This window comes from Puma concolor, chromosome B3 (assembly GCF_028749965.1).
Source record: "Puma concolor isolate L17-30 chromosome B3, mPumCon1.1.hap2, whole genome shotgun sequence".
NCBI lineage: Eukaryota > Metazoa > Chordata > Mammalia > Carnivora > Felidae > Puma > Puma concolor.
In genome coordinates, this window is record NC_141672.1 from 60,718,911 (window position 1) to 60,736,907 (window position 17,997).

At 37.3% G+C, this 17,997-nt stretch overlaps 1 protein-coding gene across 2 annotated transcripts in view; it reads left to right on the forward strand.

Moving 5' to 3' along the window:
* Positions 1-17,997, forward strand: part of SEC23A (SEC23 homolog A, COPII component) — a 66,365-nt gene that overhangs the window by 25,421 nt on the left and 22,947 nt on the right. For both annotated transcript variants that reach the window (XM_025918989.2, XM_086709866.1), the window contains 4 exons: positions 860-940; positions 2,062-2,151; positions 3,344-3,450; positions 10,427-10,580. In XM_025918989.2, the coding sequence (XP_025774774.1) occupies positions 860-940; positions 2,062-2,151; positions 3,344-3,450; positions 10,427-10,580 (432 nt within the window). The remainder of the gene's footprint in view (positions 1-859; positions 941-2,061; positions 2,152-3,343; positions 3,451-10,426; positions 10,581-17,997) is intronic.

The window sequence follows — 17,997 nt, forward strand, 5'->3', positions numbered from 1 at the left end:
TTAGGTCAGGGCTAGATCGTAAATTTGGGAGTTATAAACCTAGAAGTGTCCACTGATTTCATTATTGTTATTTTTTTAAGTGTATTTATTTATTTTGATAGAAAGAGCGAGTGTATGTACATGCACATGAGCAGAGGAGGGGCAGAGAGAGAGAGAGAGAGAAACCTAAGCAGGCTCTGCACCGTCAGTGCAGAGCCTGATGTGGGGCTTGATCCCACGAACCATGAGATCATGACCTGAGCCAAAATCAAGAGTCATGCACTCGACCAACTGAGCCACCAAGGCACCCCTGATTTATTATTATTATTATTTTTTAATTTTTGTTTTTAACCTTTATTTTTGAGACAGAGAGAGACAGAGCATGAATGGGGGAGGGTCAGAGAGAGGGAGACACAGAATCTGAAACAGGTTCCAGGCTCTGAGCTGTCAGCACAGAGCCTGACATGGAGCTCGAATTCACGGACTGCGAGATCACGACCTGAGCCGAAGTCGGACACTCAACCGACTGAGCCACCCAGGCGCCCCTATTATTTTTAACATTAGTTTGTTTTCATTAACCTCTGGGTTATAAATGTGGAAGGGTGTCTTTATTCGTTTTTTTTTTTTTTTTTTAAAGAGCCAGAGAGAGTGTGAGCATGGGGAGAGGGGCAGAGGGAGGGAGGGGGAGAGAGAGAGAGAGAGAGAGAGAGAGAGAGAGATACTGAGAATCTTAAGTAGGCTCCATACTTAGTGTGGGTCCTGACATGGGGCTTGATCCCAGCCGCCCCAGATGTCTTTATTCTTATGTACTTATAGTTGAATGTATATTTGAACTTATCTTTGAGGACACTAAAGTGTTCACTGTATGCTTATTTTGCAGACCTCAAGGGAAATAAAGATTTCAGGAGCTATTGGACCCTGTGTGTCTCTCAATTCTAAAGGACCTTGTGTGTCTGAAAATGTAAGTCACCTTTAATTTACTCTAAAAAGAAAATCTAGTTAATTCAAAGGACAGACCAACAATAGACTTGGAATGACAGCCTATAGTAATCCTTTCAAAATTATTGTGTGGGCTAAGTTTTTCAGTAGAATGTGGTTCCATTTCCATTAGTATACATCTGTTTGTGGTTGCTCTTTATGCATACCCTTTTTACCATCTACCCCTAAATTAAAACCTTCGTGCTGTCACCAGTCTTTTGTTTTTTTATGCCTAAGTTATTCCTTCCCCCAGTGTGCCTAAAAAACCCAACAACTGTGATTTGGAAATTTGGAGACTTCTGAAAGTCAAATCTGAAATTTTTTTTGTTAGTAGGATTTCCAACAAAGTAACCAAATTAGCCAGATTTTAGTTTCAATTCCTTTCTTTTTTGTTACCCATCTAGTGGATGTATAGTATACTTTAAAATGGTAGAATTATGTACCTGTAGAGAGGATGATGGAGCAAATAAGGTGAGTAATCATCTGTAAAGTGTCAGAGTTTAAAAATTAATTTTAAGCAGTTTGCATGGTAAAAATTCTTATCTAAGAAGTTTTTTTGGGAATCAGAGTGTTTGATTTATGGAATTCTGCTCTAGAGAACCTGTATTCTATATATGCATATGTTATGTGTTAAGTCAATATCTCTTTATATCAATGAAACAGTTGGATAGAAAGATAGTTGTAATTACTTCACTAAATAGTTTATACTGTTAAAGTCTACAATATTAAGAATGTGTATCAATATTTAGAAAGAATTTCAATTGTTTTATAATTTTGTTGTGTAAAAATTACTTGATTTTATTTCATGATAAGTTTATATGACTTTAAAAATCTTAGACTTTTAACATTCATTAAATTAGTTAGACACCTGAAATTTAGTTTTTCTTACTGGAGTTTTTTCTCCCCCTTTTACCTTAATATATATTATAGTAATAAATTGGGAGCACCTGGCTGGCTCAGTCGGTGGAGCATGTGAATCTTGATCTTGTGGTTGTGAGTCTGAGCCCCACCTTGGGTATAGAGATCTCTTAAAAATAAAATCTTAAAAAATTGTGTTCTCTAGCTTTCAAACATACTATGTTTTTTTGTTTTTTTTTTTTACAGGAGATAGGAACAGGTGGCACTTGTCAATGGAAGATATGTGGACTCAGTCCCACTACAACCTTAGCCATATATTTTGAGGTTGTCAATCAGGTATGACTTTTTATCTTGAAGTACTCAATTTAGGCCATAAATATTTCATATTTTTTCTAATAGTAATTATGACCTAGAGCTTATTCTGTTTTGGAATTTTTGTTTGTCATTTTCTGTTTTTCAAGACTAAACTCTTTGGTGAGAGGATAAACTATAATAGAAAGAGATGTTAGGGAAACCTGCAAATTCCCAGCATTGGACAACCCAACTTTTAGTCTCAGTTTTCTTGTTGTTGTTGTTGTTGTTTTAATATAAAATTGAAGATTAAATAAATCTTAAATTCTGTTCTAGCTATGCATTTTTGTAATTAGGCATCTAGCTCCTCCTGGTTGTCACAAGGTATATAATGATACATGAAATCTCTACAAGAAAGTTTAATATGTCAAAATTCATAAAAAAGGATTGGAAGGTAAAGATTCCAGTACTTGAAAAGATTTTTTTTTTTTCTGCTGCAGGAAGAAGTTATCATATTAAAGAACGATATAATGTACAAATTACTGACTTACATGTTAATAGTTTTTAGGCATAAAATGAACCACAAAGTATTAATAGCCTTCCTAAGACATGTACAGGCATTTTTTTTCTTTAAGCGTCAAAATATGTGAAAAAGAGTTGTTCTTACCAAAAAAAAAAAAAAAAAAAAAATCAAAAAAGCAAGAATGCTAATTGTCAAAGGTCATGAAGAAAGTTTCTCTTATTGACCACTTGCTATTTCTTTCTGAGGACCATTATTATATACTACTGTTGGGCTTTTCTCATTAATAGTTTTCTGTTGGTCACCTCTTCATCAGGTGATTATTTTCCTAAAAGTTGTGTTTTCATTTTTCGTAACGAGGGGAGGAGAACTTGCTTCAATTTCTCTTTATCCAATTACTATTAGGCAAAATTGCCTTACTTATGCCTTTCTGTATCTCATCATTTCTTAATACTTCTCCCTTCATTTTGTTTCATGTCCCTCTGAATTGCGTATTACTTGCAATTGATATCATAGCTGGAGTCATGTCTCTATCCTTCATCATTTTCCCCCTTTCCCAGGTCCATTTCTCTTATGTGGCAAATCATAGCTGTTTGGTGTGCACTGGCAACAGGCATCCCTCTGGTCGATTTTAGAATGAATTTCATTAATGCTAGGGTAACTATATGATAAGACTGTAATTGATTTTGCTTAGTTTTTACTCTTATTTTTACATAGCATAATGCTCCAATTCCTCAAGGAGGGCGTGGTGCCATCCAGTTTGTGACTCAGTATCAGCATTCAAGTGGACAGAGACGCATCCGAGTGACCACCATTGCTAGGAAGTAAGTTGTATTTTTTAGAGATTTAATTTACGTATCAAAACTATCCTGGGTCATGCTTCCAAACTGGGTTACTGTTTTGAGTGACATTCATAATTATAAAATGAATATTTATGACTAATAGCATTTTATTTCTTTTTAATTTAGCTTATTTGCCAGAATATTCATTGTTAGGATCTGTAAAGCAATTTAAAAAACTACTCCTAAGACATATTCTTCAAAATAATTCCTTTGTTGGGGCACCTGGGTGGTTAAGCATCTGACTTTGGCTCAGGTCACGATCTCACAGTTTGTGGGTTAGAGCCCTGCGTTGGGCTCTGTGCTGACAGCTTGGAGCCTGGAGCCTGCTTTGGATTCTGTGTCTCCCTCTCTCTCTACCCCTTGCCTGCTACACTCTGTCTCTCTCTGTCTCTGTCTCTGTCTCTCTCTCCAAAATAAATAAACATTAAAAAAAAATTTCCTGGGGCGCCTGGGTGGCGCAGTCGGTTAAGCGTCTGACTTCAGCCAGGTCACGATCTCGTGGTCCGTGAGTTCGAGCCCCGCGTCAGGCTCTGGGCTGATGGCTCAGAGCCTGGAGCCTGTTTCCGATTCTGTGTCTCCCTCTCTCTCTGCCCCTACCCCGTTCATGCTCTGTCTCTCTCTGTCCCAAAAAAAATAAATAAACGTTGAAAAAAAAAATTTCCTTTATTTACCATATTTCTCTGAGAGGAGGAGAAATGCTAATAAACATCCTATTATAGGCAATAATAATATGTATATACATACCTCATATAACACAATAATTAATAGCATTACTTTTCAATTGATGATAAAGTTCTTAGCTACTATTATCATTGTATGTTTTTTCAACTCTTATTATAATGTCATTTAATTCATTTACCAAATCTTCATTCAGTGTCTTCTTTGTGGCATAGGTAATTTTGGGGCAGGGTATGGAATGCAAAGGACTTGAACATACTTGGTCTGCTATATGATATGGAAGAGTCCAGTCCTCAACCTCTCTGTTAGTGAGGGGACAGTGTTTTTTTCCTTCCAATTTTTTGGAGACTGATACTTGTAAATACACTAAAAATGCATTACTAGAAAATGAAATTTAAAAAATTCACAATGCAGGTCCCTGTTTTTATTATTAGACTTATTAGACAAAAAATTATTTTGTTAAATTGCTTAAAAATTAGTAAACATATAGTCTCAGTTTCTGTTCTTACCACATGGTGAACTGATACTAGGTTTGTATACCACACTTTGAGTAGCACTGGTTGAGACCACAAAAGGTGAAGTCTCTTAACAGTTAATATTATAGGGTAGTATTTTGTGTAACAAAGCCATGTCCTACATTTATTAATGTAGTTAAGTTTCCGAAAGGAAGTGATTAGGCATGACAGATGCCTTTTCTTGTTCGTATCTATATGATGTATTCACTGAATAAGACATATATTTGGTGACGTGTTCTTGCACAGCATTTGCACAGAGAACAGGTTGAACTGAACCTATAGCCCCTCTGTTTTCTTAGAAATAAATTATTTCTCAGCTCCTTTGATAACCCCTCTGTATATATTTGTGACATGTAAAACAAAGGGAAGATCATTTTGGAATAAAATTAGTCAGGAAAGGATTCTTAGATGAGGTGTGTCTAGAGGCAAACCAGTTTTTGGTCTATTTCTGTTTGTCTTGAACTTGATTGTCTGGGTAGGGAAAGTGTTGATCAGTATAAACTTACCTGATTTAAGCATGGGCTAGAAAATGAACACAGAGACATCTGAAGCTCTCATTTTATTGAACTGTATTTATACTCTGGCTTCATTCCTGAAAATCATGAGATTGTTTTGGTGAGTGATGGACATTAGCTTTATGTTTGAACTGAGTATTGGTTGTATGGTCTGTTACTTATCACAGGATTATACGTAGATTTATTTATTGTCCTCCTCTGTTACCTTGCTTTGACTTAAAATCCTGCATCAGTGTCAGGGGAATATATTATTCATTTGAGCTAAATATCCCAGCTGACTAAGCATTCACTTAGATTTGTTAATACTTCATATCAGGAACTTGGAAGTTTGATTCTTGGCAAACATGTCAATTTATTTATGCCCCTCAACACACACACACAGACACACACACCCACATGCACACACACGTGCAACTTAAATTGGACATTCAGAACATTTACTTAAGGAAACAACTGGACATACCAAGTTGAGGGATATTTTACAAAGCTACTGGCTTAGAATTGTCAAAAATGTCTTGGAAGGCAAGAAAAGCATTAGTAACCAGTCCAGATTAAAGGAGACTAAAGAGATGTTACAACTAAAGCCAATATGTGATTCTGGATAAAATCCTGTGTCAGGAAAATATTTGCTATAGAGGATGCCATTGAGACAGTTGGAGACATTTGAATATGGTTTATGTATAGGATGATAATATTAAATCCATGTGTAATTTCATGAATTGATAATTAAGGCTATATAAGACTATAAGATACTCTTGTTCTTAAGAGATATATACTGAAGTGTTCACGGGAGAGGGTCATAATATCTCTAACTTAATCTCAAAAAGTTTGGCAAATGAAAAAGTATGTTTATGTATAAAGGAAGAGAGAATGATGGGGCAAATATGTTAAAATGCTATCAATTGATAAATCTAGATGATGGATATATAGGAATTTATTCTACTCATAGCTTTTATGTGTAAAATATTTTTAAAATGAAAAGTTTTAAAAAGTTAGATAACAACCCAGTGAAGAAATGGGCAGGACACCCAGGCAGGAGCCTGGGTGGCTCAATCGGTTGAGTGTCCAACTCCTGGTTTCCGCTCAGGTCATGATCTCATGGTTCTTGGGTTCAAGCCCTGTGTCAGGCTGTGTGCTGGCAGCATGGGGCCTGATAGGGATTCTCTCTGTCCTTTGTGCCCCTCCTCCTGCTCACACTTTATCTCTTTCATTTCTCTCTCTCAAAATAAATAAACTTCAAAAGGGGGGGTGGGGGTGGGCAGAGGAGTTCCTGGGTGGCTCAGTTGGTTGAACATCTCTGACTCTTGATTTTGGCTCAGGTCATGATCCTAGGGTCATGGGATCCATGACTGATCCACACTGAGTGTAGAGGCTGCTTAAGATTCTTTCTCCTTCTCTGCCTCTCTCTTCTACTCGTGCTCTCGCTCTCTTTCTGGAAAAAAAAGAAAAAGGCAAAAGATATGAATAGACATTTTTCCAAAGAAGACATGCTGATGGCCAATAGAGACATGAAAGATGCTCAACATCATTCATTATCAGGAAATACAAATCAAAACTATAATGAGATATCACTTTACACCTATCAGATGGCTAAAATTAACACAAGAAACAACAGATGTTGGTGAGGATGTGAAGAAAGGGGAACCCTCTTACACTGTTTGTGGAAGTGCAAACTGGTGCAGACCCTGTGGAAAACAGTATGGAGGTTCCTCAAAAAGTTAAAAATAGAACTACCCTACAGTTGAGAAATTGCTCTATGAGGTATTTACCATGAGGATACAAAAATACTGATTCGAAGGGACACATGCACCCTGATGTTTATAGCAGCAGTATCTACAATAGTCAAATTATGGAAAGAACCCAAATGTCTATTGACTGACAAATGGATACAGATGTGGTGTGTATACATACAGTGGAATATTAGCCATCAAAAAGAATGAAATCTTTCCATTTGCAACAACATGGATGGAGTTAGAATGTATTATGCTAAGTGAAATAAATCAGAGAAAGACAAATACCATATGATTTCACTCATGTGAATTTAAGGGACAAAACAGATGCGCATAGAGGGGGGAAAAAGAAAGACAAATCATAAAACAGACTCTTAACTATAGAGAACAAACTGAGGGTTGGTGGAAGGGAGATGGGTGGGGGATGGGCTAAGTGGGTGATAGGCATTAAGGCAGGCACTTGTTGAGATAAGCACTGGGTGTTACATGTAAGTGATGAATCACTAAATCCTACTCCTGAAACTAATATGACACTATATGTTCACTAACTGGAATTTAAATAAAAACGTGAAACAAACAAGAATAGGTAGTCTTTTAAGAGAAAGGGAGTTTCTTGGAGAAATTTCATGGGTTTATATATTTTTAAGTTTTTATTTTATTATTAATTTTGAGAAGAGACAGAGACAGCATGAGTGGGGGAGGTCAGAGAGAGGGAGAGAGAGAATCCCAAGCAGGCTCTGCGCTGGTAGCACAGAGCCCGGTGTAGGGTCTGAATCCATGAAACTGCGAGATCATGACCTGAGCTGAAACCAAGTGTCGTACACTTAACCACTGAGCCATCCAGGTGCCCCTATATATTTTCAGTTTGCACAGAATTTATGAGGCCATTGTAGAGCTATATATCATGTATGTTTTGGTGCTATTTATGTCATTATGTCTTACCCAAACACCCATCTTTTCAAATTAACTTATCCTATTTTCAATAATCAGCACTTATTTTTTCTTTATTTATTAGTAATATGATTTTAGGGGCCTAGGCGAGTGTACTTGTTTAAGTGAGCCATGTGAAAGTAAAGAACTCAGGTTCCTGAGATACAGTCAAAAGTTACCCTATTTTTCATATAGAAAACAACTTTGACCTGGAAAGTTTGGTTTAAAACTACTTGTAAGAATTACAGTGAGGAGGGGATATTGGAAATAAGATAGATTTTACAATGTGAACAAACTCTTTAAACTTTATTTTAAGAGCATAATTTTTAATTTATAGCTAAATAAGATTTAATTCGTGAATTTGCATGCGCTTACTTGTCAATGTAGTTAAAATGTCACCTTTATGTTTCAGATTGCAGCAAGAGAATATCATGGTCATCTTAGTTGGGAAAATGCTGATTTAGATAATTTTGGTTTTAGTTCTTTAAATTAAAATTGTTTTAATTTTTTTAAATTAAAATTTAAAATTTAAAAAAATTTTTAAATTAAAATTTAAATTAAATTTTTTAAATTAAAATTTTTTTAAATTAATTTTTTATTTTTTAAAAGAAAATTTTTTTTTTCAACGTTTATTTATTTTTTGGGACAGAGAGAGACAGAGCATGAATGGGGGAGGGGCAGAGAGAGAGGGAGACACAGAATCAGAAACAGGGTCCAGGCTCTGAGCCATCAGCCCAGAGCCTGACACGGGGCTCGAACTCACGGACCGTGAGATCGTGACCTGGCTGAAGTCGGACGCTTAACCGACTGCGCCACCCAGGCGCCCCTAAAATTAATTTTTTAAATTAAAATTTAAAAAATAGTGTAAACCATTAGTATAACCACCAAGTTTAAATTACTTTAAAAAATAATTTCAAAATTGCTGGTTCTTATTCTTTTACTGATTCTCATTCTTTTTTGCCTCTTGCTATTTCTCTAGACTGAGATACTTAACAGTTATCTGGAAAATATTAAAAAATTATTTGTCTACTTGAAAAAAATTAAAAATAAAGAAAAAAGGAAGAATTTTGAATATGTTACTGCCTAAATCTTGGGGGATGACTTCTTGCATCTTTGAGTCATGCAAAAGTGGTCTAGCTTTTCAAAAATCTTTAAATTTTTCTAGACTTGCTTAAAGTGAGGTACTTTGGAATTAGAATCAGCTGAAGTATTACAAAACTCTGTGAAACATTAGACAAAAACTGTTGCTGGGTCTCCCCAGGATGAGTTTGACTGGATTGGATTTATAGAACATGTGAATTTAATAGATTACTGCTATTTTATGTGTAATAGCAAATTAATCCCTTAGACTAAAATTTTTACTAACATTTAGCATGGAGGGAAAAGAATACATAGAAACTATAATTGTATCATTTTTTCCATTAATTGAATTAAATACCAATGAGAAAATAATTTTTGATAATTTTTAGTTTACAGTTTAGTAAATGAGTTACTTATTTTTGTTATATTTCCATGTTTCTGCCTTTAAAAAATTGAAGAAATAAATTTTCTTTTTTTTCCTTTTTTAAAATTTATTTTATTTTTTTATTTTTAAATTTTTTTACATTTATTTATTTTTGAGAGACAGAGCACAAGTGGGGAGGGGCAGAGAGAGAAGGAGATAGAATCTGAAGCAGGCTTCAGGCTCTGAGCTGTCAGCACAGAGCTCGATGCAGGGCTCGAACTCACAAACCGTGAGATCATGACCTGAGCCGAAGTTGGGCACTCAGTCAACTGAGCCACTCAGGCTCCCCCTCTTTTTTTTTTTTTTTTTTTTTTAAATAAGATAGAGAAAGCAAGTGGGAGAGGGGCAGAGAAAGAGGGAGAGAGAGAGAGAGAATCCCAAATGGTCTCTGTACTGCCAGTGCAGAGCCCAATGCAGGCCTTAAACCCACAAACCAGGAGATCATGACCCGAGCCAAAGTCGGAGGCTTAACTTATTGAGCCACCCAGATGCCCTTGAAGAAATACAATTTAAAGTCTGATATAGAGACTTGTGATTCTATGTGCACATGTGCACATTCACACACATACCTGTGCTATTTTCTTAGTTGTAAAAATGTTAATGTCTTAAGGAGTGTGTTTGGAGATTTGTCTTTATAATTACTTTAGAGGACTTGGGGTGCCTGGGTGACTACATCAATTGGGCATCCCTTCGGCTCAGGTCATGATCTCGCAGTCTGTGAGTTCGAGCCCCATGTCGGGCTCTGCACTGACAGCTCAGAGCCTGGAGCCTACTTCAGATTCTGTCTCCCTCTCTTTCTACCTCTTCTCCGCTCACACTCTGTTTCTCTCTCTCAAAAATAAAATAAAAACATAAATAATTACTTTAGAGGACTTTATTAGGTTTGGATATATTTTTCTGAAAAATAATGCTATACTGAAACTGCTGTTAGTGATTTTTAAAATGTTAATTTTCCAGATGATGTTGGAATTTTGAAATATTGGAGTAATTTTCTGCATCATTTTAATGTAAATCTGTGTCATAGTCAACTATGATATTGTGAATATAATAATACAGCGCATTTCTATGCTTTCTTCTTGGCTTTAGCTGGGCGGATGCTCAAACTCAAATCCAAAACATTGCTGCATCTTTTGACCAGGAGGCAGCTGCCATTCTTATGGCCCGGCTGGCAATCTACAGGGCGGAAACAGAGGAAGGACCAGATGTACTTAGATGGCTCGACAGACAGCTCATTCGACTGGTAAGATGGAAACATGGTGCTTTATTCAATCTGTATGTTTTTGTTTGTCATAAGTATTTGTTGCTGATAATCTCTTTCAACATACTTAACACTTTAACTGCAAGACTGTATGAGGGATACCTATTCAACTTGCTGAGAAAGGCAGCTTGAATGAATTGTAAGTACCTTTATGTCTCCAACTGAGCTAAAATACCTTTTTCTTTAAAATGAAAGAGTGACAATTATGTAACCTATTCTTTTTCTTTTTTTTTTTTTTTTGGTGGGGGGTGCTGGTATCACATTTGTTCCAAATTTGATCCTAAATTATTGTGACTGTTTTTTAGTGCTTATTTGCATATTTTTCTTCATTGCTATGGTTTTAGTTTTCTGTGTTTATTTAAGAGAAGTTAATTGGGATATAAAAATTATACACTTTAACATACAAAAATATGGGTAAGTTTTGATTATCTGGATCTATGTTACTAAAGTATGTGTTAGTAAAGTTATTGATAATGATGGTATATTTGGGTTTTTGATACGGCAGGAACCCATTATTTACAGTATGACCTAGAATGCTTAATTAAGTTCTGGTTTTTTTTTTAAGTTTTTTTAAAAAAATATTTAATTTTGAGAGAGAAAGCATAAGCAGGGGAGGGGCAGACAGAGAGGGGTACACAGGATCTGTAGCGGGCTCTGTGCTGACAGCAGCGAGCCCAACATAGGGCTTGAGCTCACAGACCATGAGATTATGACTGAAGGTGGACGTGCAACTGACTGAACCATCCAGGTGCCCCAATTAAGTTGTATTCTTTTTTTTTTTTTTGAGACAGAGAGGGATAGAGAGCAAGCAGGGGAAGCGCAGAGAGAGAGAGTGAGAGAATCCCAAGCAGGCTCTGTGCTGTCAGCACAAAGCCTAATGTGAGCCTTGATCCCATGAACCATGTGATCATGACCTGAGCTGAGATCAACAGTCAGATGCTTAACTGCCTGAGCCACCTAGGCACCCCAATTAAGTTCTGTTCTTAATACCCCATTTTTACTCAGCAAACTCTGGCCTATTATTTTAGTCAGACACCCTGTTGAGAACTCTCTCTGCTAAGCTATCAGATTTCTTTTTTTTTTTTTTAACATTTATTATTGAGAGACAGAGAGAGACAAAGCATGAGCAGGGGAGGGGCAGAGAGAGAGGGAGACCCAGAATCTGAAGCAGGTTCCAGGCTCTGAGCTGTCAGCACAGAGCCTGATGCAGGGCTCGAACTCACAAACCGCAAGATCATGACCTGAGCTGAAGTTGGACGCTTAACTGACTGAGCCACCCAGGCGCCCCTAAGCTATCAGATTTCTGTTTCTAGCAGGAGTTTTTTGTGCTCTTTGTTTAGATTTTTGTGTAGTTTTTAACACATTATTGAGTGAATTAGTCTTTGTTTAATATGATCAGAGGGGCGCCTGGGTGGCTCAGTCAGTTAAGCGTCTGACTTTGGCTCAGGTCATGATCTCGTGGTCCATGAGTTCAAGTCCCGCATCAGGTTCTGTGCTGACAGCTTGGAGCCTAGAGTCTGCTTCAGATTATGTCTCCCTCTCGCTCTGCCCCCTCCCCCTCTTGTGCTCTGTCTGTCTCTCTCTCTCTCAAAAATAAAACAAAATTAAAAAAATAAAATAAAATTTGTCGTTAAGTAGCATCATCCAGAACTTTTTTTTTCATTTTAACTTGAAGAGTGTTTTTATACTAGCACCTCTCTGTGAAGAAAACAGTGTTACAACATCAGCATGTCTTTTTAAAAGAGGTAAAACCTCTCATAGAGTCAACCATTAATTGGACACCATCAGTACAAATACCAACACAGTTCCTCTAAGATGAACCATTGTTTCTAGATAGGAAGATAAAATATTAAATATATTTTGACTTTTGCTAGTTTAGGACAGCAGAAACATTTTCTTGAATTTCACTATCATTTAGCAGTTAGACATGACATTAGTGAAATCAGTTGACTCATCAAACTGAATAGAGAAGCTGTTATATTTTTAAGTGGGCTTCATACCCGATGTTGGGCTTTAACTCGTGACCCTGAGGTTGGGAGTCTCATGCTCTACCTCCTGAGCCAGCTAGGCACCCCCTTTCCTGAGCCTTTTCAATGAAGGTGACTTTGTTTTAATAAACACTTTATTGTTTTGAAAAGAAGGTATTTGAAGTAATCAGCACCTTTATTTGCTAAATGGCTGTGATTTGTAAGAAAGTGCTTTTGCATTTTACTAGAACTATTTCTGAATTTGTAGGTTATCAAATATGACATAAAATTTAATAGTACAACTTGGTTATCAGTCCACATAAAACCCACTGATAAGTAGCTTTCATTGTAAATACAGACCTTTTCTGTGTCCTTTGCTGCACGAGTGTAGTGAAATGACTCAGAAGATTATAATTCTTTAGAATTCTTTGTGGGCTTATGTCTAGAATCTTTTTCTTCTATCTTATACCAGAACTTCAAAATTTGCTGCATTGTTTGACATACTTGTAAAACAAATACTATTAAAATATAAAACAAAATGGCCTTGTAAAGAACTAAATGAGACAGTTAAACAAAAAATACAAAATTACAAAAACCTAAAATTATAATTCACGTCTGCACATTCTGCAGTTTTATAGCATTACAACGGCAGTGCAGGGCTTTTGGGGATAGAGAATAGATGACTCATGGCATGCTAAAAATTTTACTCTTCTGTCACACCAGTATAGCTTGTCTCTTCCATTTTTTAAAAAAAAAATTTTTTTTTAACATTTATTCATTTTTTAAGAGAGAGAGACAGAGTGCAGGCAGGGGAAGGGAAGAGACAGAATCCAAAGCAGGCTCCAGGCTCTGAGCTGTCGGCAACAGAGCCCGATGCGGGGCTTGAATTCGTGAACCTGAGATCATGACCTGAGCCAAAGTCAGACTCTCAACGACTGAGGCACTCAGGTGCCCCATATCTTCCATTTTTTAAAAACATATTTATTTTGAGAGAGAGAGCATGCATGTAAGCAGGGGAGGGGCAGAGAGAGAGGGAGAGAGAGAATTCCAAGGAGACTCCATGTGAAGTTTGATGCAAGGTTTCATCTCAATCGTGAGAGCATGACTAGAGCCAAAATCAAGAGTCAGACGCTTAAATGATTGAGCCACCTAGGCACCCCTAGCTTGTCTCTTCCTATAATTCAGTTGGCAAATGTGTGTAAGAGAAAATTGGTAGAGGTAATTTGGGAAGGAGAGGCTGGCATTATCAGACTATCACCCTGCTTTCTGGGCAAAATAGCTTTCACCAGTTATTGGTGGCCTCCCTTGTCTTACATCAAAAACTGGAAATGGAGTTCTCCAAGTGAGCATAGTCCTACTGCATAGTGCCACACAGGACTGTAAGATGGCTAGAAGAAATTGCTAATAGGATTTAGAAAACTGTCCATCATCGTGGCTGGCATTTTATGGTATGCAAACACCAATTTTTGACAAAATCACAGTCTCTTATGAACCCCTAGTGACTAAGAGACCCTCATATGTGGTAAATGTGGTGAGAAGGTGATCTTTACATTTTTCTTTGATTGAATATTAGCATACAGTTGAAGTGAAGCTTCAGGTGATGACCAATGAACCTTAGTTATGGAAGCTAAACACTTTTGTACTGATTTCGCACTGCTGAAATTTTAGCTGTAGCAATTATAACAAATAGAGAAGGGGTTAGTAATACCTTTTAGGTACTATACTTTTATAAATTTTTGCTAATGAAAAAAAATCTATGAAATTATATTAAACTTCTTGCCTTAATTTGGCATAGTGAATATAATTTTCTTTTTTTCTTGATGACTCTAATTTTTGTTAAACATAAACATCTTTTGGGGCACCTGGTTGGCTCTATCAGTTAAGTGTTTTACTTAATTTCTGCTCAGGTCATTGCTCTCACAGTAGTGACATCTGAGGCTCTGAGCTAGGCACGGAGCCTGCTTAAGATTCTCTCCCTATGTCCTGTCTCTTTCCTGCATGCAAACCTGTGTGCATGCATTCTCTCTCAAAAAAATAAAAAAAACCCAAAAAACAAAACAAACATCTTAAAAAAAATTTTTTTTAATGTTTATTTTATTTTTTTATTTTTCTTAAAAAAATTTTTTTTTTTTAACATTTATTTTTTTGAGACAGAGAGACAGAGCATGAACTGGGGAGGGTCAGAGAGAGGGAGACACAGAATCTGAAACAGGCTCCAGGCTCTGAGCTGTCAGCACAGAGCCCGACGCGGGGTTCGAACTCACGGACCGTGAGATCATGACCTGAGCCGAAGTCGGCCGTTTAACCGACTGAGCCACCCAGGTGCCCCTTAATGTTTATTTTTGAGAGAGACAGAGTGTGTGAGGGGGAGGGGCAGAGAGAGAGGGAGACACAGAATCCAAAGCAGGCTTCAGGCTCCAAGCTATCAGCACAGAGCCCGACATGGAGCTTGAACCTGTGAACCGTGAGGTCATGACCTGAGCCAAAGTTGGATGCTTAATTGACTGAGCCACCCAGGTGCCCCGAAACCCAACATCTTTTTATTTTATTTTATTTTATTTTTAAATTTTTTTTTTTCAACGTTTATTTATTTTTGGGACAGAGAGAGACAGAGCATGAACGGGGGAGGGGCAGAGAGAGAGGGAGACACAGAATCGGAAACAGGCTCCAGGCTCTGAGCCATCAGCCCAGAGCCCGACGCGGGGCTCGAACTCATGGACTGCGAGATCGTGACCTGGCTGAAGTCAGACGCTTAACCGACTGTGCCACCCAGGCGCCCCTCAACATCTTTTTAAAAAAGACTGTTTTGTAGATGATGGGGCAATGTATGGCCAGATCGGTGCTGTACCACAATTGCTTCTGACACTTTTACTGTAAGTCTTTGCTTCCCTTTGTCAGAATCACTTAAGACACTGGTATCAACATATGATTTGTTGCATCCATCCTCAGTCTCTTTTTGAGTCCACCTTATTTATGCCCAGCTTCATGGATTTGTTTCTTACCTTTTTTGTTGTTGTTCCTTACATTTTTGATTCCTGACCTTTTCTACTGAGTGACATCCTTTTACAACTTAAACTTGATATTTGACTTTTTTTTTTCCATTTTAGACTTTTGGTTTACCACTAACAAGTGTTTTGTTAGTTATTTTGAAAATAATTGTATTTTCCCTGTTCAGTTCATCTGATTAGATTTGGCCTAGGAAATGTCTCTTGTTTAAGACTCTTGGGACTTTCCTACTAAATGCTACCCTAGCCAAATTTTTTCTTAACATTAGTGTGACAAGGCAGTTTAGGTGTGTTTTTTTTTATTTATTTTTTTTAACGTTTATTTATTTTTGAGACAGAGAGAGACACAGCATGAATGGGGGAGGGTCAGAGAGAGGGAGACACAGAATCTGAAACAGGCTCCAGGCTCTGAGCTGTCAGCACAGAGCCTGACGCGGGACTCGAACTCACCACGAGATCATGCCCTGAGCCGAAGTCCGCCGCTTAACCGACTGAGCCACCCACGCGCCCCTAGATGTGTTGTTTTTAAAGATGACCACATTTCTGGGGTGCCTGGGTGGCCCAGTCAGTTGAGCGTCCGACTTCAGCTCAGGTCGTGATCTCACGGTGTGTGGGTTTGAGCCCCGCGTCAGGCTCTGTGTTGATAGCTCAGAGCCTAGAGCCTGCTTCAGATTCTGTGTCTCCCTCTCTTTGCCCCTCCTCCGTTCATGCTCTGTCTCTCTCTGTGTCAAAAATAAATAAATATTAAAAAATAAATTAAAAAAAAAAAGATGACCACATTTGTCAATACCATTTTCTTTTTATTTTTTCTTAATTTTTTTTTTTTTATTTTTTTAATTTTTTTTTTTTCAACGTTTTTTATTTATTTTTTTTTGGGACAGAGAGAGACAGAGCATGAATGGGGGAGGGGCAGAGAGAGAGGGAGACACAGAATCGGAAACAGGCTCCAGGCTCTGAGCCATCAGCCCAGAGCCTGATACGGGGCTCGAACTCACGGACCGCGAGATCGTGACCTGGCTGAAGTCGGACGCTTAACCGACTGCGCCACCCAGGCGCCCCTGTTTTTTCTTAATTTTTTTTTAAACGTTTATTTTTGAGACAGAGAGACAGAGCATGAACGGGGGAGGGTCAGAGAGAGAAGGAGACACAGAATCCGAAACAGGCTCCAGGCTCTGAGCTGTCAGCACGGAGCCCGACGTGGGGCTCAAACCCACGAACTGTGCGATCACGACCTGAGCTGAAGTCGGACGCTTAACCGACTGAGCCACCCGGTGCCCCAGTACCATTTTCTTATAGAGGTTAGACTTTGACCATTAGGGTCCTTTTATTTGTATGCCTTTATGCATAAATAATTACTGAATTAAAGACAGAACTAGATATCTTGCAAGTGTTATTTTCCTCAAGAAAATTATATTACTGTTGCTTTATCTGCCTGGTTTTATTAACTCTTGAGTAAGTCAGACCATGAATCTTTGATACACTTCCTTTATGCTTCAATCTTTTTTTTTTTCCCATCTATATTTATATTTTGGTTAGGTTGTATAAGACTGCTCCTCATGATTCCAGTAATTAATGTAGGGCACTTGATAAATGTTCAAAAAATTTTTAAGAAGTGGGGTACCTGGGTGGCTCAGTCGGTTGAGCGTCCGGTCATGATCTTGCGGTCTGTGAGTTCAAGCCCCGCGTCAGGCTCTGTGCTGACAGCTCGGAGCCTGGAGCCTGTTTCAGATTCTGTGTCTCCTCTCTCTCTGCCCCTCCCCTACTCATTCCCTGTCTCTCTCTCTCTGAAAAATAAATAAACATTAAAAAAATTAAAAAAAATTTTTTTAAGAAGTAATGCAAAGATTAGAAATGTATGTATGTGTGTGTATATATATATATATATATATATATATATATTATGCAAGTTTTATATTGTTATTTATAGTATAACCTATACAACTTTAACCTATACATATATACTTATACCCGATACATACTTTATTTAGGTTGTATATATAGTTTATACTTTAGGCTATATTTATCAGGAAATAGGTTAATATGCATTTAACCTGGAGGCAGAAGGACTTTTAACATGAAATGAAAAGCAGGAGCATTAAATAAGAATATTAATAGATGTATTAAAATGAAACAAAATCTGTGGTAAAAATACCATTAGCAGAATTTAATGCCATCTTTTATGTATGATTTGTATGTAGGACATATTCTTTACATTTGGCAGAATATGGAAATATTCATGTATATGTGCTCTTATAAATCAATAAGATTTGGGCAAAAAGAGCAAAGGTCATGAGCAAGGAATTAGCAAAAGAGGGAATGCAAGTGACCAGTAAACATATGAAAAAATTATCAATCTTATTTATAATCAAAGTTAGAAAATAGAAAAAGACAACAATATTTGTCAAACCGGTAAGAATTAGAAAAACA